At 42.2% G+C, this 27,264-nt stretch overlaps 2 protein-coding genes across 3 annotated transcripts in view; one reads left to right on the top strand and one right to left on the bottom strand.

The window, feature by feature from the left end:
• Positions 1 to 1,103: 1,103 nt before the first annotated feature.
• LOC122554376 (CENPB DNA-binding domain-containing protein 1-like) lies at positions 1,104 to 17,403 on the bottom strand. The gene is made up of 2 exons (XM_043699284.1): positions 17,063 to 17,403; positions 1,104 to 1,711 (listed from the first exon to the last, which is right to left on the bottom strand). The coding sequence occupies exons 1-2, from the start codon at positions 17,073 to 17,075 to the stop codon at positions 1,404 to 1,406; spliced, it is 321 nt and encodes a 106-aa protein (XP_043555219.1). The 5' UTR covers positions 17,076 to 17,403; the 3' UTR covers positions 1,104 to 1,403.
• An 861-nt stretch (positions 17,404 to 18,264) lies between these two features.
• Positions 18,265 to 27,264, top strand: part of fggy (FGGY carbohydrate kinase domain containing) — a 372,017-nt gene continuing 363,017 nt past the window's right edge. For both annotated transcript variants that reach the window (XM_043699282.1, XM_043699283.1), the window contains exon 1: positions 18,265 to 18,327. The gene's annotated coding sequence lies outside the window, so the exon portion shown is untranslated. The remainder of the gene's footprint in view (positions 18,328 to 27,264) is intronic.

Genomic DNA, 27,264 nt, shown 5'->3' with positions numbered 1-27,264 from the left:
GCATAGTCAGGGGTAAATGTAGGGAAAGGGAATGGTCTGGGTGGGTTACTCTTCAGAGGGTCAGTGTGGACTTGTTGGGCCGAAGGGCCTGTTTCCATACTGGAGGTAATCTAATCAAACAAGTTGTTGTAGATCAGCTGTGGAGAGGTCTTCCCAATGAGACTCAAGCAGCTCCTTAACATCTTCAGTGTCCACTTCTTCAAATCCAATGTTCTTTGAGTGCTGGCAGCTCTTCTGACGGTTCAACACCTTCAAAATCATGAAGAAAATCTGGGAGCAGCTTCTGACAAACTGCATGCAAGCAATCCTTACTGACATAATCCCAGGCCTCCACAATGATGTCAATAGCATTCTTAATGTTAAAGCTCTTCCAAAATTGAACAACACTGTCCTCATTAACCCCCTCATTAGCTGCAATCAGCTTCTTGAATGCATGCCTTAAAAAAATAAGCTTTAAAAATTGCGATTGCATCCTGCTTCATGGGTTGATGGAGATAGGTTGTGCTTGGAGGTAGGAATAGTTCTTTGATGTTTTCAGAAAGCTCACCAATGGTGGGAGGATGGCTTGGAGAATCTTGAAATTCAAATTTTTCTTCCTGCAATAATTTCTAAAAACATCCTCAAAAACATCAACAATAAGCTTAGAAAAATCTGTCTTATCTGCCCTTTCTTGCTTGATCTGAAATAAACAACAAAAGTGGATTTAAGGCAACCTTTCAAGGCTTGCAGCTTGGCAACAACTCCAACACAGGCTTTAAGTCTCCATTAGCACTGGCACTCAACAATACAACTCAGCACTGTCCTCATGACATGTCCTATCTGCCCATCTCCCTTCCCATCTATCCACTCCACCCTCCCCCTCTGACCTATCACCTTCATCCCCACCCCCATTCACCTACTGTACTCTTAGCCATCTTCCCCAACTCTCCTCTCTGACCTATCACCTCCATCCCCACCCCCATTCACCTATTGTACACCTTACTACCTTCTCTCTAGCCCCACTTCCCCATTTATCTCTCCATCCTGGAGGCTCCCTGCCTCCATTCCTGATGAAGGGTTTTTGCCCGAAACGTCGATTTTCCTGTTCCTTGGATGCTGCCTAACCTGCTGTGCTTTTCCAACATCACTCTGATCTACACTCTGGCTTCCAGTATCTGCAGTCCTCACTTTTGCCCACTCAACAATACAGTCATACGATCCTTTGCGGCCTTATAACCAGGAGCGTGAGCTTCATTCTTAGAAATGTTGGTTCTGAATGGCATTCGCTTCCAACTTAAACCTGTATCACCCAAATTGAAGATTTGATCTAAGGTGTAGCCTGCTTCCTCAATCAATTTTCTTCAGCATGGGAGGAAATGAAAGCGTACATTCCTCAACTGCACTGGTAGCTGTGCCACACAACTTTATGTTACGAAAAGCAAAACAGTTCTTAACTCCAGCAAACCAGCCACTACCAGCACTGAAGGCACATCTACAGGATTTTCAACTTTTTTCCTGAGGTCCTCATAAATTGTTTTAGTGAGAAAGGTGGTCCCAGACTGCTTTTTCAATTGATCTTCTATCCACACATTTAGAAGCTGCACCATCTCCTCATGCTCCTTTGTTCGTGATCTCACAGACTTGCTAGCATTCAGACCTGTTCCAGAAACGCAGCTTGCTTTAATTCTTTCTGCATTGTCTCTCATGGCGTGGAGTGTAGTCTCCTGTATTCCTGTTGTACGAACAATATCACATGTCCTTTCATTGTGCTCAAAACATTTAACAACATCTAGCTTCTTTTCAAGTCTTACAGCTTTTCTTTTATGGTCAGCACCCATGATTTTTTCACCTGTTGACATTCTTGCAACATTGTCCTTTCATATTCATGGAAAACACAGCAAGATTTGCAAAAAACACAACAGGGCCTAAAATGACTGAGTACAGCACTGCATCTTCCAAGAAGCACTTCAGAAAGCTTGCAAACCAACTGACCATGAAGTTCTCCTCTGCACACCGCGACACCTAGTCCCGGGTGTAATAGCCAACAGGAGTTTGAGCTGTAGAAAACCCGTTCACAAATTCACTAATTGTGTTATAGTCAAATTGCGTTGACAAAATGCACATTATAGCAGAACAACCTGTAGTTGAAGATATGAAGCTATAAGGAATAGCAGGCAGAACTAATTTTGGATTACAACAACAGTGTGGACAAATGGCCTCCCTCCACATTTTAACCTACTGCGAATCCTCTTACAAGGATGCCTTCCTTGAAGAAGTTCTCTTCCTCCCTCTACAAGGATTTCAGTGAGTCCCTCTCTCACTGCACACCCCAGGTCAACTCAGTTAAATCCCTCAGCACCGCCTTCCTAACCTGTAATCTTCTTCCTGACCTCTCCACCCCCACCCCACTCCGGCCTATCACCCTCACCTTGACCTCCTTCCACCTATCGCATTTCTAACGCCCCTCCCCCAAGTCCCTCCTCCCTACCTTTTATCTTAGCCTGCTGGACACACTTTCCTCATTCCTGAAGAAGGGCTCATGCCCAAAACGTCGATTCTCCTGGTTCTTGGATGCTGCCTGACCTGCTGCGCTTTTCCAGCAACACATTTTCAGCTCCCCTCACACTATACAAATAGTGCAGATCTATAGTCACAGATCAATATGCTTCAAGGTCTGTTGGAATTGGCTCAGTAGTATCACAGCTGACTGAGATGGTTGAATCCTGACTTGGTTTCTGACAAGTCTGAGAGAGCCAATTCAAAGAAAAACTACATATCCTTACCAATCAACCTATTACATTGTCCTTGGAAGGCAGCACCAGGCATACCTGAAAATGAGATGCCAATCCGGTGAGCCAACACACCACTATATGCATGTTAAGCAGTCGAGCAGCATGCTACAGGTAGATTCTGCAAGCAAAGGATCAGGGAATAGTTTTACAGTCGTTCCACAGAGCTTCCTGACATTAACCTTTAAGCAATTTGATCCACCCATTGTGATGGCCATTCCAATTCCAAAGGCCATAAGTAATTTTAATCAACCGGTGCAATCATGTTATGACACATCTCTGGTGTATGTGGGACTGGAACCTAGACCTTCTGATTTAGATGTAGGGATACTACCACTGCGTTTACAAGAATCTCAGAGATCAGCTACTCAGGAGAACTGAATCCTGTTTCTACTGTGTGACTTCCTCAGCAATGGCTATAATCTGACAATATCCTGTTGTAGTTGAAATAATTCCATGAGGCTGGTATCCTGTCCCCAAGTCTCCCTTAATTTACATGTGCATAATACGTGTCACTGACTCAGCCAGCACAGAGCCAGCTCTTGGAATTAGAAGAACCGCATGGCACTCCTGTTTATATATCAAACAGGACGCCCTGATTAGGGCTGTTAACTTGGTCCAATCTCATATTCTGGTTGACATCGTTCCAATCACTACATCCCTCTCCAACTAAGACCTGGGACGTAGGCCTGTTCTTTATCCTGCTGTTTCTCCTGGGGCAATTTTGCCAGTTCCTCAGACTCTGCCTCAGATACTAGCAGCATTTACCCGTCTGTTGCCCACATCTTGCACTGGACTGTCTTGGCCAATACTCGGCCAGAACAGTGTCAAGGTCATGTCATCCGTAGAGGTTTCTTCAACGCTAGACAGAGGAGGAGAATCTACGGGTTCTGACAGCCTTGCCAGATATGTTTTGCTTTTGATCTGCTTGAGAGGTTGCAGCTTTCAGGTCCACTTGCTTGTTCAGGACCGCCTCATCTACCCGAACTTTGGACATCACAGTACCTGAGCTTAGGTCGACCATGTCTTTTACCCATACAGGGCCGCTCCTGTGATTTCGATACCAAACCCTGATGTAAACTGCCTCTCTTGCTTACAGCAGTCTTGCGTTCTCTATTGGTGTCTCTAATGTCGTATAACCCAATACCCTCCCTGCCCCCAGGTCCGATAAGATCAGATTTGAACTGGTGCACAGTCTTCTCCCCATTAGCAACTCTGCTGGAGCTGCCCTGTAGTTGCATGACAGATAGTCCTATAATCAAACAGAAACCGGGATAGTTTGGTATCGAATGAAGCTCCCTCAAAGCTTTGACTGTTCTTTCTGGCAGACCACTCAATAATGAATGGTATGGATCTACCCTTACATGCTGAATACTACTCAACTTTAGCAAATCCTCAAATTCCTTGATAGTAAATGATGGCTCATTGTCTGTGACCAATATCTGCAGGAGTCCATGTATTGCAAAAGATGCTCACAACTTTTCAATCATTGTCCTAATAGAACAAAGAACAAGAACAATGAAAATTATAGAACAGAAACAGGGCCTTTGGCCCTCGAAGCCTGCGCCAATCTAGATCTTTGATCTAAACCTGTTGCCTATTTTCCAAGGATCAGTATCGCTCTGCTCCCTGCCCATTCTTGTATCTGTCCGATACATCTTAAATGATGTAATCATGCCCACCTCTACCACCTCCACTGGCAACGCGTTCCAGGTACCCCACCACCCTCTGCATAAAGAACTTTCCATGCATATTTTTCCTTAAACTTTTCGCCCTCACCTTGAACTAGTGACCTCTAGCAATTGAGTCCCCAGTCTTGGAAAAAGCCTCTTGCTATCTATCCTGTCTATACTTCTCATGATTTTGTAGACCTCAATCAGGTCTCCTTTCAACCTCCATCTTTCTAACAAAAGTAATCCTAATCTACTCAACCTCTCTTCATAGCCAGCACCCTCCATACCAGGCAACATCCTGATAAACCTTCTCTGCCCCTTCTCCAAAGCATCCACATCCTTTTGGTAATGTGGCAACCAGAACTGGATGCAATATTCGAGGTGTGGTCGAACCAAAGTCTTAACATGACGTGCCAACTCTTGTATTCAATATCCCATCTGATGAAGGAAAGCATGCTGTATGCCTTCTTGACCATTCTATTGACCTGTGTTGCCACCTTCACGTTTGACAAATGAACTTGATGCATATACAACCCCTTTGAATGGGCTTCCATGATGACTAAAATCATACTGCCCATGAAAGGATCAGCATCGTGAGTGTGAGTCCAGAGTTTGCCCAGCCATTCTCATGCATGTGGGGGAGCTGCTGGTGGTAATTTTTGTCCTTATTGGCACTTTGGGCACTGCCCCAACAACACGGCTATGTCAGCATACATCCTGACCACCAGACATAACCTCTTGCTAACATCTTCGTTTTGGAAACTCCCAGATGACCTTGGTGTAGTTCAGCCATTAACTAGCAGCAATCTTTGCTAGGGACAATCATTCTTGCTCCCCATAATAATATGCTGCCCTCTACGGTATCTGGTCTAGCTGGGTTCAGAAAGGTTTCAATGCTGGTTGTGATGCCTTTTTGCTTCCCCTATCACTACCAGCTATTTTAGTTTTGCCAGGATGGGATCTTTTTGCGTCCACAGTTGGATATTGTCAGCAGTGACTGGAAGGGTGTCCAGAATATTTAAACCTGGAAGGACTCTTCAAGTGTCTGCGTCACTGGTGGTGCATCCGCCAGTGGGAGGAGGCTCAAGGCACCTGCATTTGCCACTTGGTCTCCTGGATGGCATTCCAACTTTTAATTGTTTGCACTTAGAATAAGAGCCCACGGTTGAAGTTGAAGCTATGAGTGGCACTGCCCTTGCAGTGTTTGTGATATATTACCATTACAACTTTACATCTGTAAAGGTATTGGTGGAACTTCCTCATAACAAGATGACCACCAAACCTTCCTTTTTGATCTGAGTATATCTTCGTTTGGCATCAGCCAAAGTCTGGGAAGCATATGCTATCAGGTGTTCCTCTCCTGTGTGCCCACAGTACCCTTATATGGAGAGGCATCACATGTCAGCACCATGTCTCGCTTGTGATTGTAGTGTGCCAACATCTTGGATGACAATTGCAGCTTCTTCACTTCCCTAAAGGTTACATCTTAGCAATGAGACAATTTCCCTTTTCAGTAGCAAACTTAAAGGTGTCAGGATGGAGGCAATGTTACATATCAATTTTTCGTAATAATTTGCCAATCCAAGGAAAGACCTAAGCTTTGATAAAGACATGGGAGCCAGGGCACCTTTGATCACCCTCACTTTATTGTCCAATGAGTGTAACCCTATTTTGTTGACTCTACAGCGCAGATAGATTATTTGGGATACCTGGAATACACATTTTCCCCCACCTTGAAGAAATATTTAAGCACCATGTCCAAGTTTTCTATATGATCTTCATTGGTCTTCCGTTATTAGCAATTCATTCAGATAAATGGTGACCTGGAGTAGACCTTGCAAAATGATCTCCATCTTCTGCTAGAAAATGGAAGACACTGATGATAACCCAAAAGGCAGTTTCATATATTGGTACAAACCCTTCTGGATATTAATTGGAGCAAACCTCTGGGAATCCTCAACTAATCGCATTTGCAGGTATGCGTAGCTCATGTACAGATTTGTGAAAGACAGCAACCCCTCCTGCCTGCACCAGTTTTGCTTCCAAGTTCTTCAAGCGTGGAATTGTTTTTTATCCAGCTGCAAAAAGCAGTTCACCATTCGTCTGAAATCCCCACAGAGGCGAACCGACACATTGGTCTTCACAATCAGTACGAATGGTGCTGCCCATTCCAGAAACTGGACTCGTTTGATGATTCTTTTGCTTTCCAGTCTCTGGATTTCTGTCCCTACTTGTGCATGCACTGCACATGCCTTGCAGAATTGCTTAATGGCCCCTTTGGCAGTTCGTACAGTTATGGAAAAACTTCCAGGTACTTAATCATGACTTCACTTAGGCAGCCATTTTCTAATCAAAAGATGTTGAGCCATACAAGGTGAAACATTCTTGACCAATTTCACCCCATTAAGCTTCAGCACAAGCCTTTTACTACAATCAGTGGTAACTGAACAGGCTGTTCTCATGAGAGATCAGAACTTAAGTTATACTCTTAATCTATAGGTTCGCAGGCTGGCTGGGATCTTGCACAAGCGTAAGGGCTGGAGTCCAGAGCAAAGTTTGCTAAAGACTTGTTCTGCAATCAATGTTACAGCTGCACCAGTATCGACCCACATTAGAACTGGGTAATCATTTAACCAGGCACTTATTTTGATTGGTTCTGATTTGGATGTTGCTAAGCAATTTAACAGCTCCAAACCTGCCGTAGTTGGACTTTCTAGGGTGGGCACTATCCTGGATATTGACCTATGAGTTATTTTACTTATTTCAGGCCTAGTGGAACTCATTTTGCTATCCCGAGTCTACTTACTTGCAGTGATTTCAATGGCCTGCCGGCCTAGATCCTTGAGAAAATGTTAACTGTTTGGCTAGGCTTGGATTCATTTTGGGGTTTTGTTCTGGAGTGAACTAGGGTCCCTCTCTCCAGCATATGCCATGAGTGAGGCTACACAATTACCTTCACTCAAGTGGTGTTTTCCACACTCAATCGAACTGACAAGGGTGAGCACTTTCATCGGTATACCTTGTAACTTATAAGCTTCACTTGCTGCATTTTCTAATGACAAGGCCAGTTTTAGTGCCTGTTTGAAATCGAGATGCGCTTAAGCTAGTTGGCGCTTTTGCATGGTCACATCATTAATCCCACATATCAAATGGTCTCTTCTAAGCATCTCCCTTATGGTTAAATCAAAATCACATGCCTCTGCCAGTTGTCTTAACCCTTGTCAAAAATCCTGGTATGGATTCCCCAGCTCACACTGTCAAGTGAAACCAATTGCATGTCAGAATTAGAGGAGAGTTGGAGTCATAACTTTCCTTAGTTAAAACCATCAACTCCTGAAAGCTTTTTGAATCCAGTGCCTCTGGGATAGTTAGGCTCCTAATAACTGAAAAAGCTGCAGGTCCACTGCTGTCAAGAGAATTACATATTGCTTTTCATCTGCCCCAACACCATTGCCTTGAAAAAATAATGTATTCTTTCCACATACTGGGCCCAGTCTTCGATGGGAAGATTGAACGAGTCAAGCTTACCAAATAGTGGCATGATGTCAGCAACGTTTACCCAAATTCAAAGATGACTGTTGTGAGCGAATCTCTTCATAGGAATGTTTTTCTCTTGTTGCCAGTGAAATAACTCCACGAAGGCTGTTATCCCATCACTAAATCACCCTTTATTACATGTGTATGGTAAATGACACAGACCCAGCTAGCACAGAGTCGGCTCCTAGAATGAGCAGAACCCCTGAAACTCCTTGATTGGGCCAGTTTAACAGCCTTAATCAGGGAACTCATATTTCACCTGGCTGACAGCATTCCACCTACTACAATAGTGAAGACATATGCTCCTAAACTAGCTGTATCTCAAATCAAGCTGTTCCAGTATATTTATACAATTAACAAAACAGAACTTTATTCAGATACATCCTGCTCATAAAAAGCAGGACAAGTCTGATCCCTTTATCATCAACAGGGAATGAAAGACATTGCACAGCTATCTATTCTTTAACCTGCTCAACATGCTCAGTTTGGATTCTGACAAGAGTACCATGATCCATTCCTTCTATCCATCCAAGCATCAATAAGAGTTTTAGATTTTAGATCTTGATATCAAGGCATAAGTAGACTAAGTGTGGTAGCAAGGGTATCAAGATCAGCAAAATCAAAGTCAACGGTGAAAACTCACAAAGCTGGTCCTTTTTCTCAAAGTTATTATGTCCTTCATTTTTTTCAGAGGGGTCATAAAAACAGCCCAAACTCCAAAACGGCTGAGTTGGTGCAGAGATGAATGGTTTATTAGGACCCTTTTTCTTTACCCCTAAACAGATGATACCTCAAGTTGAAGACTTTCATGTTTTAGAAATAACTTGCACCATGAAAGAGGAGTGGCCAATCCTGGCAGCCGAGGTTTTTTAGGTTCAGCTGCAGCAGGAGATGTTTGCAACAGGTTACTGACTTTTCTCTCTCTCCTTGCAAACAGTAAGCTGCCTATGCCATGTTTTACTGTTTCTGTGCGTGTATTGGGACTGTTGCATGTATTTTTGGACTGTTGCATGTATTTTTGGAACAGCAAAATCGGGTTTGGGTAGGATAGGTTATAGTGTATTCTATTATCTGTTCTTTGTGTTTCATTCTGTAATTATGTGAACAAATTTTGTTTGTTTAAACCTTTGCAGTCGACCAGGCTAATTTACACCGCAAACATCCACTATACACCTAGCTAAATGAATAGCGAAGTTACAGACTGGGCTACCTGCTTAAAGAGGTTTTGAGGGCTTTGGCCCATCCATAACAGATTGGGGGCTCTTTTCGGGATTTAAACAGTGAGTGGTAGGTGTTAATGTCTTTTATTTCAGGTGTTGATTTGGTGGTTTAAACAGCGCTCGGATAACAATGGCACTTTCAGTCACCAAGGAGGTTCTGGAAGTGGAAGAAGTGATCTTGGGGGTTTGTACAAAAGGCAAATAAGACTAAGCTGTGGGAATTAACATACAAGCTGGGGATGAATTTACTTCCTAATGTGAGGAAAGATTTCAGCAGTAGCTCAGTATTTAAATTTGCTGGAAACACTGGGATGTGTAGAAATGGCAAGAATTCAACTGAAAATGAAGCAGCTTCAGTTTGAGGTGAGAGAGAATGAAAGGCAGCAGAAATGAATCAGTTAGTGTTATGATTAGAATCAGGAGAGAGAGAAAAAGAGAACAAAGGGGTCTATCAGACGAGTAAGAAAGAAAGAGTTTAAACTTCAGAAATTGACACTTAAAAAGGGAAGTCAGCATAAAAGAATGGAAGATGAAGGCTGAAGTTAGGCTTAGTGAGGATGAGCAAACCCCTGGTAGTCAAAAGCCTGGTGAGAAGCTATTTAAGTATATTCAAGCATTCCCTAAATTTGATGAGAAGCATGTGGAAGTCTTTTTCATCTCATTTGAAAAAGTGGCTAAACAAATGGAGTGGCCAGTGACCATGTGGGTTTTGTGGATCCAAACCAAATTTGTAGATAGAACTATCACTATCAGAGGAGGTATCTGGGGAGTATGAAGAGATGAAAAAAGCTACCTTAAGTGCATATGAGCTCGCACCAGGAACCTATAGACAATGTTTCAAGAATCTAAGATTGGGATCCTGGTCAAACCTATAATGAGTTTGAAAGAATCAAAGTAATTTTGATAGGTGGATAAGAGTTTTAGAAATAGAGCAAACTTATGATGCCCTTAGAGAGACAATTATGTTGGAGGAGTTCAAAAAATTCACTGCCCGACATCGTGCAAACTCATATGGAAGAGCAGAGAGTTAAAATGGCAAGGTTAGCAGTTGAAGTGGCTGATGACAATGAGTTGGCCCATAAGCCACAGTAGGGCTTCCCGAATCAATTTCAATCCGTTAGGGCAAAAAGTTGGGGAAAAGAGAAATCCTCACATGGAAAGGGAAAGGTAGATTTCAGTGAAGATCATAAGGAGAACTTACCACAGGGTAAAAAGGAAACCCCTTGAAGGGGTCAAAGAAGGTAAAAAGCTCCAGTGTTTTCATTGTGATAAAGTAGGGCACATGAAATCAGTGTAGGTGGGCTAGGAAAAGCACAGAAAAGCCAGACGAAGGAAAGCAAGATGAGCCTGGAAGTTTTGTTAGAGTGGTGACAAAAAGCACAGTGGAAGCTAGAAAGCTGTATCAGAGTGTACAAGCTGATCAAAGGTTGGTTAAAGAGGAAGTTTCGGATCTGCTTAGAAAATATACCTGCAAAGGTAAAGTTTATTCATATGGGCCAGGTGTAGCAGATAAAGAGGTTACAATATTAAGGGACAAGATCTTTTTAGCCTGTGATGCTGAAGCATGAGGATATATGTACTCCTGAAGGACTACTGCCAGAAAAGGTACTGGTAACAGGAATTCATGATGAGACAAAAAGCGCTCAATTATGTAAAGTGAGGCTAAAATGTCCAGAAAAGTGTAGAGAATTTGTGGTGGAAGTACTGGACAAACTCTCAGCTTCAGGAATACAATTTGCCTTTGCGAATTACCAGTAGGGGTGCTGCCTACTGTAGTTGAAAAGCCAGTAGAGACTCAAGCATGTGAAGTAATACAGGATTCTTATCTGGGAATCTTCCCTGATTGTGCAGTAAAGAGGTCACAGAGTCACCAGTTGAAGGAGAAGAGATCAAATGGTACAGATAAGGAAGCTGAAGTAGCATTAGCAGAGACTGTGTTCAATTAGTTGGTTGAGATAAAATAGGAGCAAATAAACGATCATGCAAATATCTTTACTTCAGCAAAACTCATTGAGTTGCAGACGAAAGATGAAAATTTAAAACAGTTGTATCAAAAGGCATGTGCAGAGAAAGAGTCTGAATGTATCCCTTTTGTTATTACCTGAAAAATGATGTCTTAATATGAGATTCATCAAATTGTATTGCCAGTGGGGTACAGAAGGGTGTTGTGAGTGGCGCATGAACTACCACTTGGAAGTCATTTAGGAGTGAGGAAAACACAGGTTAAAATACAAAGGCATTTTTATTGGCCTGGACTGCACAAGGATGTAGTTGAGTTTTGCCAGATGTGTCATACATGTCAGGCAATTGGAAAACCACAGGTGGTAATAAAACCTGCACCGTTAATACCTATTCCAGCATTTGAGGAACCTTTTACAAGAGTCTTATTTGATTGCCTTGGTCCTCTAACAAAAAGTGAGAATCTGTATTTGTTAACAATAATGGATGCATCAACAAGTTTTCCAGAGGCCATTCCATTACACAATATCATAGCTAAAAGGATTGTAGAGGAATAACTCAATTTTTTTAAACTAGATTCAGATTACCAATAGAGATCCAGTCAGATCAAGGGTCAAACTTCACATGAAAACTATTCAAGGAAGTTATGGACAGCCTTGGCATAAACAATTCAAATCTACTGCATACCATCCAGAAAGCACTAGAAAGATGGCATAAAACACTAAAGACCATGTTGGGGGCTTATAGTCAGGATTATCCAGATGACTGGGATAAAAGGATTCCGTTTGCGCTTTTTGCGATCAGAGATGCATGAAATTAATCGACCAAATTCAATCCATTTGAATTAGTTTTTAGGCATGAAGTGAGAGGACCATTAAAATCGATTAAGGAAAAATTAGTAAGTCAGAATTCAGAGACCATACATTTGGACTGTGTGTTAAATTTTAGAGAACGACTAAATAGTGCTGAGGAGTTGGCTAGACAGCATTTAAAAGTATTGCAGCATGTAATGAAACAGAAAGCGGACAAGAAATCAAAAATTCTCAATTTTGCTATTAGGAATAAGGTATTAGTGTTACTTCCGGTAACAGGTGAACCTTTAAAAGCATGGTTTAGTGGACCTTATCAAATCGAAAGGAAATTGAGTGAGGTGAACTACTTGATAGGGACTCCAGATTGGAAGAAATCTCAGAGTGTGCCACGTGAATATGCTCAGAAGGTGTTTTGACCGGAAAGGAAAGCAAGAGAAGGTGTTAATGATTACAGCACAGAAGGAAGAACCAAAGTTCAGAGGATTCTGAACAGGACATGCCGCAAATCAAATTGGACGAGGAAATTAACAAAAATTGGGATAAATTATTGGGTTACCTTCCTGAGAAAAATCAAAATGATCTGAAAGACTTCGTACTATCACATGGAGAGATATGCGGATATAAACTAGGAAGTACTAACCTAATTGTGCATGATGTAGATATAGGAGATGCTGTTCCAATTAAACAACATCCTTATATGCATATCCCTCTAAAGTTGGCACAGGTTCAGAAGGAGATTGAATACATCCTCCAAGATGACATAATCAAAGTGAATTACAGTGATTGGAGCTCACCCACAGTAATGGTGTCAAAGCCAGATGGTACCTAGTGGTTATGTGTAGACTTTTGCAAAGTCAATGCAGTTACAAAACCTGATGCACATCCAATTCCTTGGTTGGAAGGCTCATTAAAAAGGTGAGACAAGCAACTTATGTTTCTAAATTCGACTTGCTTAGAGGCTACTGGCAGGTACCCCTGTCAGAAAGAGCAAAGGCAATTTCGGCTTTCCTAATACCAAATGGATTATATGAGTTCAAAGTCATGCCAGTTGGTATGAAAAACACTCCAGACACATTTCAGAGACCAACTAATAAGGTAATTGCTGGATTACCCAACTGTGTTATGTACATCGATGACCTGGTGATTTTTAGTCACTCATGGAAGCAATATGTACAACATTTATCGGACTTGTTCGATTGACTTCGGAAGATAGGCTTGGTGGTAAACCTAGCGAAAAACCTAGCCAAAGCCCAAGGCATTCTGGGCCAGGTTATTGGACATGGACAAATGGCTCCACAGGATGCGAAAACAAAAGTTATTGGGGAATTTCCCACACCATCGACAAAAAGAGCTGTAGTACGATGCCTAGGATTGAGTGGATTTTATTGAAAGTTTGTGCGGAATTTTAACAGTGTGGCAGCTCCACTCATTGAATTACTTAAAAATGGCAAGTTGTAGCGGACACTGACTGTCAGAAGGTGTTTGATAGCCTGAAAATTGTGTTAACCACAGCCCCAGTATTAGCCACACCTAGGTACACAAAGCCTTTCAAGGTGGCTACCAATGCCAGCAATGTGAGTGTCAGTGCTGTGCTCCTGCAGGACGATGCTAAGAAGATAGAAAGACCTATTGGGTATTTCTCCAGGAAACTGTTCATCAGCAGAAATATTCAACAGTTGTGAAAGGGAGTTTAAGCATGGTGTTGGCACTACAACATCTCAGTGTTTATATTACCAGCAATGCACCTGAGATGATTGTATACATTGATCACAATACATTGAAATTTGTGCAGAAATTTAAGGGCAAAAATGCCAGACTGGAATTAGAGCTTGTTGTTGCAACGATTCAATTTGACAATTGTGCATGTGGCATGTCGAGAAAACATGATTGTCGTGGCCTTGTTGAGACTCGAATGAGACATGGGGGGGGGTTCGGTGGTGGGAGTACCACAGACTAAACTGAATGTAGTTCTGCATGTGTATAGTCAGTGTAATGTATATGTGCGTTTTAGAATACTAACCAATTTTTTTTTAAGGGGTTTTAAAAATGAAGCCATCTTTGGGTATTTATGGTTCATTTTTTTAAGGAGGTAGGTGTCACAAAGCTGGTCCTTTTTCTAAAATTTACTGCTTCCTTGATTTTTTTTCAGAGGGCTTGTAAAACAGCCCAGGCTCCGAAAGAGCGGAGTTGGTGTAGAGATGAATGGTTTATTGAGGTGAATTTGTTTACCCCTAAACAGATGATACCTCAGCCAAAGGCTCTCATGTTTTAGAAATAACTTGCATAATGAAAGGGGAGCGGCCGATCCTGGCAGCAGAGATTTTTAGGTTCAGTTGCAGCAGGGGATGTGTGAAACATGTTGCTGACTTCTCTCTCGCCTTGCAAACTGTAAGTTGCCTGTGCTATGTTTTACTGTTTCTGCTAAGGGATGTTTTTATTGGGACTGTCGCATGTTTCTTCGGAACAGCATCATTTAGTCGGGTTTAATAGGATAGGTTATCGAACATTCTATTTTCTGTTCTTTGTGTTTCATTTCATAATTTATAAATAAAAACAGTCGATCCAGCTAATTAACATTATGAATACTCCCCCCGATGGGCTACATCCTAGAGGTCTGAGGGAGGTGGCTGAAGAAATAGCGGAGGCGTTGGTTGTAATCTTTCAAAAGTCACTGGAGTCAGGGAAAGTCCCAGATGGTTGGAAAATTGCTGTTGTAACCCCCTTGTTCAAGAAAGGATCTAGACAAAAGATGGAAAACTATAGGCCGATTAACCTAGCCTCGGTTGTAGGTAAAATTCTCGAATCCGTTGATAAGGATGAGATTTCTAAATTCTTGGAAGTGCAGGGTCAGATTAGAACAAGTCAGCATGGATTTAGTAAGGGGAGGTCGTGTCTGACAAACCTATTAGAATTCTTTGAAGAGGTAACAAATAGGTTAGACCAGGGAAACCCAGTGGATGTTATCTACCTAGACTTCCAAAAGGACTTTGATAAGGTGCCTCATTGGAGACTGCTGAGTAAGACGAGGGCCCATGGTGTTCAAGGTGGGCTACTGGTATGGATTGAGGATTGGCTGCCTGACAAAAGGCAGAAAGTTGGGATAAAAGGCTTTTTTTCAGAATGGCAGCTAGTGACAAGTGGTGTCCCGCAGGGTTCAGTGTTTGCGTTGAGGCTGTTCACTTTATATATTAATGACCTGATGAAGGGACTGGGGGCATTCTGGCAAAGTTTGCCGATGATATAAAATTAGGCGAACAGGGAGGTAGTTCTGACGAGGTGGGGAGGCTGTAGAAAGATTTAGACAGTTTAGGAGAGTGGTCCAAGAAATGGCTGATGAAATTCAATGTGAACAAATGCGAGGTCTTGTACTTTGGGAAAAAAAGAATACAGGCAGGAACTATTTTCTAAACGGTGAGAAAATTCATAAAGCCGAAGTACAAAGGGATCTGGGAGTGCTAGTCTAGGATTCTCTAAAGGTTGACTTGCAGGTCGAGTCCGTGGTTAAAAAAGCAAATGTAATGTTGTCATTTATCAAAAGAAGTTTGGAATCTATCACCCTGATGAAGAGCGGCGCATCGAAAGCTAGTGTGCTTCCAATTAAACCTGTTGGACTATAACCTGGTGTTGTGTGATTTTTAACTTGGAATTTAAAAGCAGTGATGTGCTACTGAGACTTTATAAAGCTCCAGTTAGGCCCCATTTGGAATATTGTGTCCAGTTGTGGGCCTCACACCTCTAGAAGGACATACCGGCACTGGAACGTGTCCAACGGAGATTCACACGGATGATCCCTGAAATGGCAGGCCTAATGTACGACGAACGGCTGAGAACCCTGGGATTGTATTCATTAGAGTTTCAAAGGTTATGGGGAGATTTAATAGAAATTTACAAGATAATGCATTGCTTAGAAAGAGGGGATGCTGGGAATTTGGTACAGTCAGGCGGTGATACTGAGACCTGTGGGCACAGCCTTAGAATTAGAGGGTGTCAATTTAGAACTGAAATGAGGAGACATTTCTTCAACCAGACAGTGGTGGGCCTGTAGAATTCATTGCCACGGAGTGGTGGAGGCTGGGACGATAAATATCTTCAAGGCAAAGATTGATAAATTCTTAATCTTACAAGGAATTAAGGGATACGGGGAAAGTGCAGATAAGTTGAACTGAAATGCCCATCAGCCATGATTGAATGGCGGAGTGGACTCGATGGGCCGAATGGCCTTACTTCCACTCCTATGTCTTCTGGTCGTAATAGCCACTATGCACCTAGCTAAACAAACAGCAAAGTTATTGTCTGGGCTATCTGCTTAATGAGGTTTTGAGGGGTCTGGCCCAGTCCATAACGAAACTCTCCACTGGTTGGAGTTGTACTTACCAATAAAGGAAGATGAAGGCGACTTCTGGAATCTGAAGATCTAATTTCCAGAATATTTATGTAGTATTCCCTTCGGGACTGTATAAGACTTAACTATCGTTTGCTGTTCCTTCAATTACTTTCCCTCTATCAAAAAGAAGTAGGGATGTTTGCTGATAATTTCATGATATTCAGTCCAATTGTTGGATACTGTAGCAGTTCACAACTGCATGCAAGAAGATCTAGATAATATGCAGGCTTGAACTTGTTACATTCATGCTAAACAATTGCCGAGCAATACACCTCTCTAGACTAAACATGTCTAACTACATCGCCATGACATTCACTGGCATTGCATTATCAAAGCCCTACCATTTATATACTGCAGATTAACATTAACCAGAAATGTAGCTGGGTTGGCCACAGATACACTGTCTACAATAGCAGGTCAGAGGTTCAGTGTTGCACAGCTAGTAAGCAAACTTCTGACTGGCCAAAGGCTTTCCATCAATTAAAGTTCCAAATGAAGAGTATGAGAGAATACTTGCCAATTTCATGTATTTGAGCAACTCAACCACACTTGAGAAACTCAACACTGCATGGATCACAACGGTCTACTTGATCAGCACTGTCATCCATCTTAAACGTTCACACCTCCATCACCTGCGCAACATGCACCATCTCAAAGCACAGCATCAAATCACCAAAGGTTTTTTAAAAAAAACATCAGCTCCACTTACCTTTCAAATTCATGTCACCATCTTGGCTTGGAAATATATTTTGTTTATTTATTGTGTTGTCAAAATTTTAAAATTCTATACTTAGCAACACTGTAGGCACCACCACTTTCTCAAGGGCACTATAGATTGGACCTTTCTAGTGATATCTACATCTCACAAATGGACACATTTTAAAAATCCTTAGTATATTTTTCAAAGCATAAAATTGTTCATTTTGTCAAATTGACAGAAAGGCTACAAAGACTATCTCAGTGGGACCTCAGCAATGTTGGGGTGGCATGGTGATTCAGTGGTTAGCACTATTACCTCACAGTGCCAATTCCCAGCTTGGGCAACTGTCTGTGTGGAATTTGCACATTCTCCCCATGTCTGTGTGGGTTTCATCCCACAATCCAACAGATGTGCAGGTGAGGTGAAATGGCCATGTTAAATTGCCCATAGTGTTAGGTGCATTAGTCAGCAGTAGATGTAGGGGGATGGTTCTGGGTAGGTTACTCTTTGGAGGGTTGGTATGGACTTGTTGGGCTGAAGGGCCTATTTCCACACTGTAGGGGATCTAATCTAAAAATCAGCCAGAACACTATTTATATTGCTTCACACCAACTGGAAAGCAAAATACTCAAGACCCAATCAGAAGATGCTTGAATGCCAAACAACTTTCTCCTAACATGTAAAATATGAAGAGAAATTTTCACAGAAAATGACTTTTTCTCAGAGTTCTCTCTATAACGTTTCTCAGGTTTGCACATGTCAGTGTGCTGGCGATTAACCTTCAATTCGAATCTCCAGCTCAATCCGGGAAGGCCAGCAACCTGAGCAACACACAGGGTTCTGGGCTCACCGAAGGCAGGAAAGTCCCAAGTGTGAGTGTTGGTCCGATTCCAATTGAACAGTGTTTGACACAGGAGAGTGAGTAGGCGCTCAGGCCGCTTCAAGTCCCCATCCACAGTAACCGGTTAAACCGCGGGCTGTAGCATCGGAAGCACGATTCCTCCGCACAGCTTAGACTTCGGGACAAAATCAGAAACTATGGGGAGGGGAGGCAAAAGTAAATATCATTTGATTTTTTTTTGCAGCGTAATTAGGACAAATCTTAACTTTCGATATTTCAAAGAGAAATCCGTGGGAAGCACAGAAACACTTCACCACCCTCACACGGGCACACACCACAGAAGTTTAAAAAACAAAGTGCACTTGGATCCATCCGCTCTCCGTAGTTGTGGCGCACCGAGGTTACATAGCGGAGGCAGAGCACGGCCGAGCGGGTAGGTTCACATCAATTACACCAATCATCATCATCATCGTCGTCTTAGACTGTTCAGAAAACCAACACTCCCTACTTCCCTTCCTGTTGGCACCTTACTGATAAACTGGTTGCAAACCGAGGCGAGCACGGCACCGCCCGCTCTTCCACTCTCCGAAGTGGTCATTGTGAGCTCGGGCCCGCCAACAGTCTCCATCCCTTCCCCCCCCCTTCCTGTCTCCATGGCGACAGCCGCCGTGCACCCTGGGAGAGGGAGTCCCAGGTATGCTCTGTATTCACTGTCAAAAACATGAGGCGCAAAAGTCATATATCCAAATACAGCGCTGTACAAAACCCAAGAAAAAAATACACAAGCCGGCGGCTCCTGACTTCAATGGCGGCACTTGTTTATCTCGCCATGTCGCCTTCAGTCTCCTTTTCTTAGGAGAGACGGAAACCGGTCAGCTGGGCCAATGGGTGTTGTTGCTGATTCGTCGGCAAACAAGATTATCCATTAGTTCCCCTTTCAACAGAGTTTTCACTGTTGGAAAAAATTGCGTCTTGCGTGTTTCAGGGGAAAAAATACTGTTGATGCCAAAATTTTGAACCACAAGGTTGGCACTGTTGGGCATTCAGTGGGTCAGGTTAGCATTCAATTCAAGAGGGCTAGAATACAAGAGCAGAAATATACTGCTGAGCCTGTGTAACACTCAGATCAGGCCGCATTTGGAATATTGTGAGCAGTTTTGGCTCCCATTGCTAAGAAAAGAGCTGGCGTTGGAAGGAGCCCTGAGAAGGTTTAAAGTAATGATCCCAGGGATGAAGGGACTGTCATGAGGAGCGGTTGAGGACTCCAGGTCTTACAGGAGAATCGACGTTTTAGGCATACGCCCTTCTTCAGTTCTCCTGCTCCTGCCTGACCTGCTGTGCTTTTCCAGCAACACATTTTTCAGCATACAGACATGTGGCCTAGTGACTAACACTGCTGCCTCATAGTGCCAGGGACCTGGGTTTGATCCCTGCCTTGGGTACTCTGTAGATTTTGCACCTTCTCCCAATGTCTGCGTGGTTTCTGCCAGTGCTCCAGTTTCCTCCATGGTCCAAAAATGTGCAGGATAGATGGATTGGCCATGCTAAATTGCCTTATGGTGTCCATGGATGCGCAGGCTAGACAGATTAGCCATGGTAAATGCAGGGTTACAGGGATATGGAAGGTCTGGGTGGGATGCTCGACAGAGGTTTGGTGCAGTCAGCATGGACCGAATGGCCTCATTCTGTACTGGAGGCATTCTATGATTCAGTGACAGTACTTCAGTACCTGAACTGTCACAAACAGTACTAAACATTGCAGAACTATCAGCAAACATCGCCACTTCTAACCTTATGATGAAAGGAAGGTCATTGATGAAGCAGCTAAAAATAACTGAACCTGGGACACTAATTTGGGCTCTTGTGGTGTAGTGCTAGCATCCCTATCTTTGATCCAGAAGCCTGAGTTTAAGTCCCAGATATGTTGTTACATATCTGAACGGGTTTGTCAAAAATATAGATCTGAACAACGTTCAGACTTGGGCTGAGAAGTCACAAGTACCGTGTGCACCACACAATTGTCAGGAGTCAACTACCTCTAACAAGATTGTCTCTTAACCAAATCTCCTTTATTTATTAGCATTACCTTCATTCACTCCCCGTCTGTTAACATCCTAGGGATTGCTATTGATCAGAAACTGAACCAGACCGATCGGATAAATACTGTGTTACAACAGCAGGTCAGAGGCTGGGAATTGAAGGCCATCCTGTGAAGGGTGATGCACCTCCTAACTAGCCAAATGCTGTTCATTATTTTTTACAAGACACAGGTCAAGAGTGCGATGGAAGACTCTCCGGATAAGTACAGCTCCAACAACACTCAAAGTGCTTGATGCTACCCAGGAGAAAGCAGCCTTCTTGATCGGTACCCCATCTTAAATATTAATTCCATCTGCCAGCAGCACATTGTGATAGTCACGTGCACCATCTGTGCAAAATACATTGCAACAAGGTGGCACAGTGGTTAGCACTGCTGTCTCACAGCACCAGGGTCCCAGGTTCGATTCCAGCCTCCAGCGACTGTGTGGAGTTTGCACATTCTCCCCGTGTCTGCGTGGGTTTCCTCCGGATGCTCCGGTTTCCTCACACAGTCCAAAGATGTACAGGTCAGGTGAATTGGCCATACTGAATTGCCCATAGCGTTAGGTGCATTAGTCAGAGGGAAATGGGTCTGGGTGGGCAACTCTTCGGAGGGTCGGTGTGGACTTGTTAGGCCGAAGGGCCTGTTTCCATACTGTGGGGAGTCTAATCTAATTTACCACATCTCCTTCAGCAGCACCTTCTAAATTCTCATCCTCTGCCATCTAGAAGGACAAGGGCAGTTTGCACTTGGTTACCCCATTGCCTGCAAGTTCCTCTCCAAGCTACACAATAACCTGATTTGGAACAATATAACCATTCCTTCACTGTTGCCGCATCACAATCTTGGAACTCCTTAACAATGTTTTAAAAGGAATCAAACCAGATAGGCTGTCGTACTTCATGAAGGCTACATACTACCATTGAGATTAGGGATAGGCAATACAGTATATGCTGGCCAAATCAGTGATGCCTATATCCCATAAAACAATTTTAAAAATGAGGAGGGAGTAACAGTTGGCATTTATATACTGTTTTTAATGTAGTAAAATATCCAAAACTACAACTTGCATTATAAAACGCTTTTATTATACAGTTGCCTGGAAGACACTTCAGACAAAATTTGAAAGTTTGTCACATAAGAGAAATTAGAATCACAGTCTAAAGTTTAGTTTAAAAAGATGTGGATTTCAGGGAGCATTCGTAAATGCAGAGCAAAAAGTACAGAGGCAGAGAGGCTTAGAGAGATAATTCCAGAGCTTAGGTTTGAATTCTGTAAAGGAAAGAAGGCACTGTGCCATGGCCAAAATTGCACTGAAACTCCTTTTCCAGAAGTCCTGTCACCTCAATGCGGCACGGTGGCACAGTGGTTAGCACTGCTGCCTCGCAGCACCAGAGACCCGGGTTCAATTCCCGCCTCAGGCGACTGACTGTGTGGAGTTTGCACATTCTCCCCGTGTCTGCTTGGGTTTCCTCCGGGAGCTCCGGTTTCCTCCCACAGTCACAAAGATGTGCAGGTTAGGTGAATTGGCCATGTTAAATTGTCCGTAATGTTAGGTAAGGGGTAAATGTAGGGGTATGGGTGGTTTGCGCTTCGGCGGGTCGGTGTGGACTTGTTGGACCGAAGGGCCTGTTTCCACACTGTAAAGTAATCTAATCTAATCTAATCTAATCTATCATTTTATTGCTGGGTGTTGTTACAGGGGATGAACATATTTCATATGTGGTTTATCAAGGTAGGGCTGCAATTGAAAATGAAACTGTCTTCAAACAGAAGCAATTTTTATTACTGGGATTCCCAAAACACAATTTGTGGGCTTTGGACTTTGGAGGAAAAGGTTTGAACTGAGGAAAGTTATTTGAAGAGTTAGGTAGACTTTTGGGATTCTTTAGAATAGATATAAATGTGCTTGAAAACTGGATAAGTTGTGTGCGGTTGTCAAATTGTCATGTTAATTAAACCAAGCTTTTAAAGTTTTTGAAAAAATTCAGATGCAAGTGAAAGAAATTGGCGCTAGCTGTTTCCTTCGTTGACATAGCGATTATTGCTACTTCACAGTTTGCATTGCCTATCGTTATCACTGTGTGGGCCTGTATGTTCACAGTTTGATTGACAGCTCCAAGTAGTTATAAGAATGTTAACATTGTGGAGATATGAATAAAATTATTTGTGTTAACATGAATGGAAACATTGAAGGAAATGTTTGTTTTTGTCAGGATTAAGAATTATGAGATTTATAAATGTATTGTAAGAGCTTCTGTCAATTATTGTTTTTTTCAATTAAGTCTGTAATAGACACATAGAATGTTATCACCATGGCTAACTATGCCTGTTCAATAGTAGGTACTGGCTGAGTTGGCATAGAGTATCCAAGAGTAAATGGTAGTGGGTGGGAGGTATGCATAGACCTGAGGTGGCATTAAGTTTGTCTGGGGTTTTAAATGGCTATGAGGATAAGTGGGGGAACGGTATCAGGATTATATGAATTGGCACTAAGTTGGCATAGGGGCTTTAATACATAGACGTAGGAAATAGGAGCAGGAGTATGCCATTTGGTCTATTAAATCTTCCCCTCTGAGTGAAGAAATTCCTCTTTATCTCGGATGTAAACGTTCTACTTCTCAGTATGAGACTGTGTCTCTTGATTCTTGAACTCCCAGCAAGCTGAAACATCCTTCTTGCTTCAACCTTATCAAGCCTGAGAAAAGTTTTGTATACTTCAACGAATATATAGGTCCAGGTTCACTCTCCTCATTCTCTTCTTGTAGGACAATCCCGCCATTGCAGGAATCAACTTATTCTTTGGCACGGTGGCACAGTGGTTAGCACTGCTGCCTCACAGCGCCTGAGACCTGGGTTCAATTCCCGCCTCAGGCGACTGACTGTGTGGAGTTTGCACGTTCTCCCCGTGTCTGCGTGGGTTTCCTCCGGGTGCTCCGGTTTCCTCCCACAGTCCAAAGATGTGCAGGTTAGGTGAATTGGCCATGCTAAATTGCCCGTAGTGTTAGGTAAGGGGTAAATGTAGGGGTATGGGTGGGTTTCGCTTCGGCGGGTCGGTGTGGACTTGTTGGGCCGAAGGACCTGTTTCCACACTGTAATGTAATCTAAAAAAAGTATATCTTTCTTCAGGTAAAGAGACCAAATTGTGCATTACACCAAAAAACTATATAAATGAATCGAATCATGTGTTGGTATAAGTTAAAACTAAGTTGATATGTGGGATCTGAGGGAGACATGGGGTGGAAAGGCAATGGTCAAGGAGGATGTAAAGGTCCACGGGTATGGCATGCAGGGCAGGTGATGAGTGCGTCTGAGGGCTTGAATACTGTTGTTGCTTTTCTTTTTTGAACAGCTTGGGCAAAGTCCCAGAGCAATGGTGCGAGCCCTTTTAGCATCCCACCTCTGCATATGACAATGCCTGCATTAGCCTTTGAATTCTTTCCATGAGTAGTAGGTCTGACTCCAGCTAGCACTTGCAACTCTGGAATGAAATCCAGTTATTTCAAGCATGTTTTCCTGAGTCAGTTTGCAGAATTATGAATTTTCCTGATGCCAATTGTGTTAGAAATGAAAATTTGGTCCTTAGTTTCTCAAGGCACCACTACCACAAATGGAGCAAAAAAATGGATCACATATGTGACTTGAGTTAGAGGAGGGTGGAGATCTTTGAAGATTGTAGGACTGGAGACAGTTGCAGTGCTAAAAAGGAAGAGGCCATGGAGCAATTTTTAATTCGTTCATAGTATGTCGGCTTCTCAGATAAGGCCAGTATTTAAGACAAATTTACTCTTGAAAAGCAGGTGGTGAGTTTGCTGGCTTGAATCACTGTGGTTGACATGGTGTAGTTATTCCATGGTGTTATCAGGTTTCAGTATTTTTACCTAGCAATGATGAACAAACTGCTAGATATTTCCAAATCAGGATAGTGTGTAACTTGGTGGGGTGCTTGCAAGTGGTGCTTCCCACTTCCCTTGGTTATAGAGATCACAGATTTGTGAAGTGCTTCTGAAGTAGTCAGTGAAATGCAGCAGTTCATACTATAATATTCCAGCACCCTGCTGTCTTGTTCACCTGGAGGCTGGAAAGGCTTTTGGGAATCAGGAGATGAGTCATTCACACAGAACGCCAAACCTGTGACCTGCTTTTGTTGACACAGTATTGACGTGTCTATTCCAGTTAAATTTCTGGTTAGGCTAACTCCCAGGGGATTGATGGTGGGACATTTTGCTGAATATAATGACACTGAGTGTGAAGCAGATATGATTAAGTATTTTGGAGATGGCCCTTGTCAGGCATCTGAGTAATGTGAATGTCACCTGCCATTTACCAGTTCAAGCCTAAATGCTCTCTAGATTTCTCACATAATGAAGCTTTCCAAGTTTGTGGAGAGAACAGTCAGCTTCATTATCTAAGGATTGCAAATAAAGCCTGAATATCAATCCCATTTATAATGGAAAGAAAGTCATTGATGAAGTAGCTGAAGATGTTGGGCTGAGGATACTGCACTGAGGAGCTGATAGACAAAACAGGCATGCCAGTGTTAACAGAGAGCATGAAGGGGAGTAAAATCTGCCTCTGACAGATGATGAATTTGTTTGAACATAGTGTTTCTGTGAATTGGGTCAGGAGAGATTAGTGAGCTGATCTGTTAAAAAGCCAATTGCTACCTTTTGCCCTTTTTAGATTATAAGTCTGTTTATTGTGAAGCATGAAAATTTAAAAAAATTATCTGAACAATTTATTTTTAATGTAAAAATTCCAAACCTGATCCTTTGGAATTTCTCCTTCAGGCTTTATATGCTTATGTCTTCGGTGCCAACACAAGTGAATGAATGTTTTGTGTACCTATTATTTAAGGTACAAAGCCCATGTAACGACTTGTTTTTGCATGCTTGAACTGTTCTTGAGTCAACAACTTTTTGCGAGCTGTGTCAGGTTTTTCTTTAAAGTTGTCAAACACCTTTTGCTAACTTTCTGAAGGCATGTGTATTCTCATCTCTGTTTTTCAAGATGTACCATGAAGGTGCTTTTTTGACTCATACCAAATGCTCCATTTCCAAATTTAAGCCAATCTTTAATTTGACAGTCCAAAAAATCAAATATGTCACAAATGGAATCTTGCCATTTGAAATTTTAATCCATTCTGTTGAGTAGATAGCAAGGACATTCACCCAAAGCTGACTAAGCACATTAGGTCTTACTGGTGTTCCCATATGTTCTGTGTGCAGTCTCTTGCCACCAGCTTATCATTTCCATCCTTGTGGTAGTTAATTTAAATATGCATTTAAGGAAAGCTGCAGTCTTTATTAAAAGTGATCCTACTGTTTGGATTGATAGGCCTTTATGTTTTTGGTTAGAGTGGTGCTGGAAAAGCACATCTGGTCAGGCAGCATCTGAGGAGTAAGAAAATCCACGTTTCGGGCAAAAGCGCTTCATCAGGAAAGGCCCTGATGAAGGGCTTTTGTCCGAAACGTCGATTTTCTTACTCCTCAGATGCTGCCTGAACAGCTGTGCTTTTCCAGCACCACTCTAATCTTGACTCTAATCTCAGCATCTGCAGTACCCACTTCTGCCTTTATGTTCCTGGTCTTGCTGGTCACATTTCATTCGACCAGGCACCTTTGCATTTCCTTTCCTCTTCCCCCAATTACAAATTGAAAGTGAAATGTGGGAGATTTTGTACAAAAGGGAGATGGAAAGATTTAGAGTTGATATTGACCACTCCATGAAAGTTTTGAGTTCATGTGAAATGGCTAGCAAACAACCAATGCTGTGTTCTGTATATAGCTGATGAATTTACTGTTGATATTGATGCTTCTGCTCAGGAATCCCATAGAGAAAGGTAAAAATAAGTGGGAAGGCCAGCTTTGGTTCATGTCCATTGACTAAACCAAAGTTTTCAACACTGTACAGCTCAATTTTATTGACTTTCATGCACCCAAATTCAATGTGGCCATTATAGGAGCTATACAAAAATGTTTTCAGAGTGTTCAAAGTTAGTGAGCGACATAGAAACCAATTCCAGTTTGGGAAAAAGGTTAGGCTGGTGTATCACCCATTCTAGCAAATTTTGAGATGATTTGTAGCTCAGGTTGAGGTTCTGGATGTAGTTTTCTGGCTGAGCTGGAAGGTTCATTTTCATGAAACAAAACTTTGTTTCAGCAAACCTACATCCATCACCCATTCTTTTTAATGTGTTGGGAGAGATAATGAGGCTGTGCAAGAATTGTTACCAAAAAGATGTGACTGCATACTCGGAGGGCATGGCTGATGAAATTTCAGGTGTACAGATTGCCCCACATTCATAGCCAGATCAAAGGAAAAGCTAGAGATTATCACAGACTTAGTCAAAAGGTACAGAGTTTTTGAACTGAACATAAAAGAGACAAAGACCAAAAGAGGCAATGGTCTAGATTGGCCTAACACAGAGATAGTGAATAAATTCAACTATGTGTGTTCAGTGATAAACACAAAAACTATGTCCAATAATATGTAATAGAGGGGTTAATTCAAACTGTGTAATATGCTAATAGGATAGAATGCACATCCTCACAGGAAGTGATATATTGTAAGACAACCTTACTGAATCTTGTATAACACTGTAAAAATGCTAATATAGTAAAAGGTATTCCAATAGAAGTTAACATTTTCCGAACAGAATTTTTTATTGCAGTCTGACTAATTGTAGTTGAGAGGTGATTTAACCTTAACAAAGCTAATTCAACTGAGCATACCAGCTGAGGTTAGGAGGCAAAATCAATTAGTGATTTGAGATGGCAGAAAAAAACTATATCCCAAAAAATGAATGACTCGGTGGAGTATGGTAAATTTAAAAGCAGAGGAGCGGCTTAACAAAAGCAGAAGAATTAGGAGGCATATCCACCAACAGCTCCAGCTAACTGATCGGTGAGGGAAGAGAAAATATTGGTGTAAAAATTGATCTATCAATGACTAATGCCATTTTTGCAAGAAAAATGGTCACTTTCAGGTTGTACATTGCAGGAAGAAACCTGTGCAGAATAAGCCTTTGAAAGTTAGCAAGATTTGTGAAAGAGAAAATATCAATGATATTGAGCTGACTTTCCTTGGAAGGATTCATGAACCAAGCAGAAACTACTGGAGTGCTGAAATCTTAGTTGATGAAAACATGATTTGCTTTAAGTTAGACACAGTCTTGCTTCTTTCTGATGCTGAACAAGGTTGGAGAAAGGTTCTCTTCAGCCATCACAAAACCTCAAATGGGCTAGGAAGGGTAGAACTCAAGTTCATAGGATAATAGAATGCAACCCT

The sequence above is a fragment of the Chiloscyllium plagiosum genome, chromosome 11, assembly GCF_004010195.1.
Source record: "Chiloscyllium plagiosum isolate BGI_BamShark_2017 chromosome 11, ASM401019v2, whole genome shotgun sequence".
Lineage (NCBI taxonomy): Eukaryota > Metazoa > Chordata > Chondrichthyes > Orectolobiformes > Hemiscylliidae > Chiloscyllium > Chiloscyllium plagiosum.
This window is presented reverse-complemented; position numbering and strand designations above follow the sequence as displayed.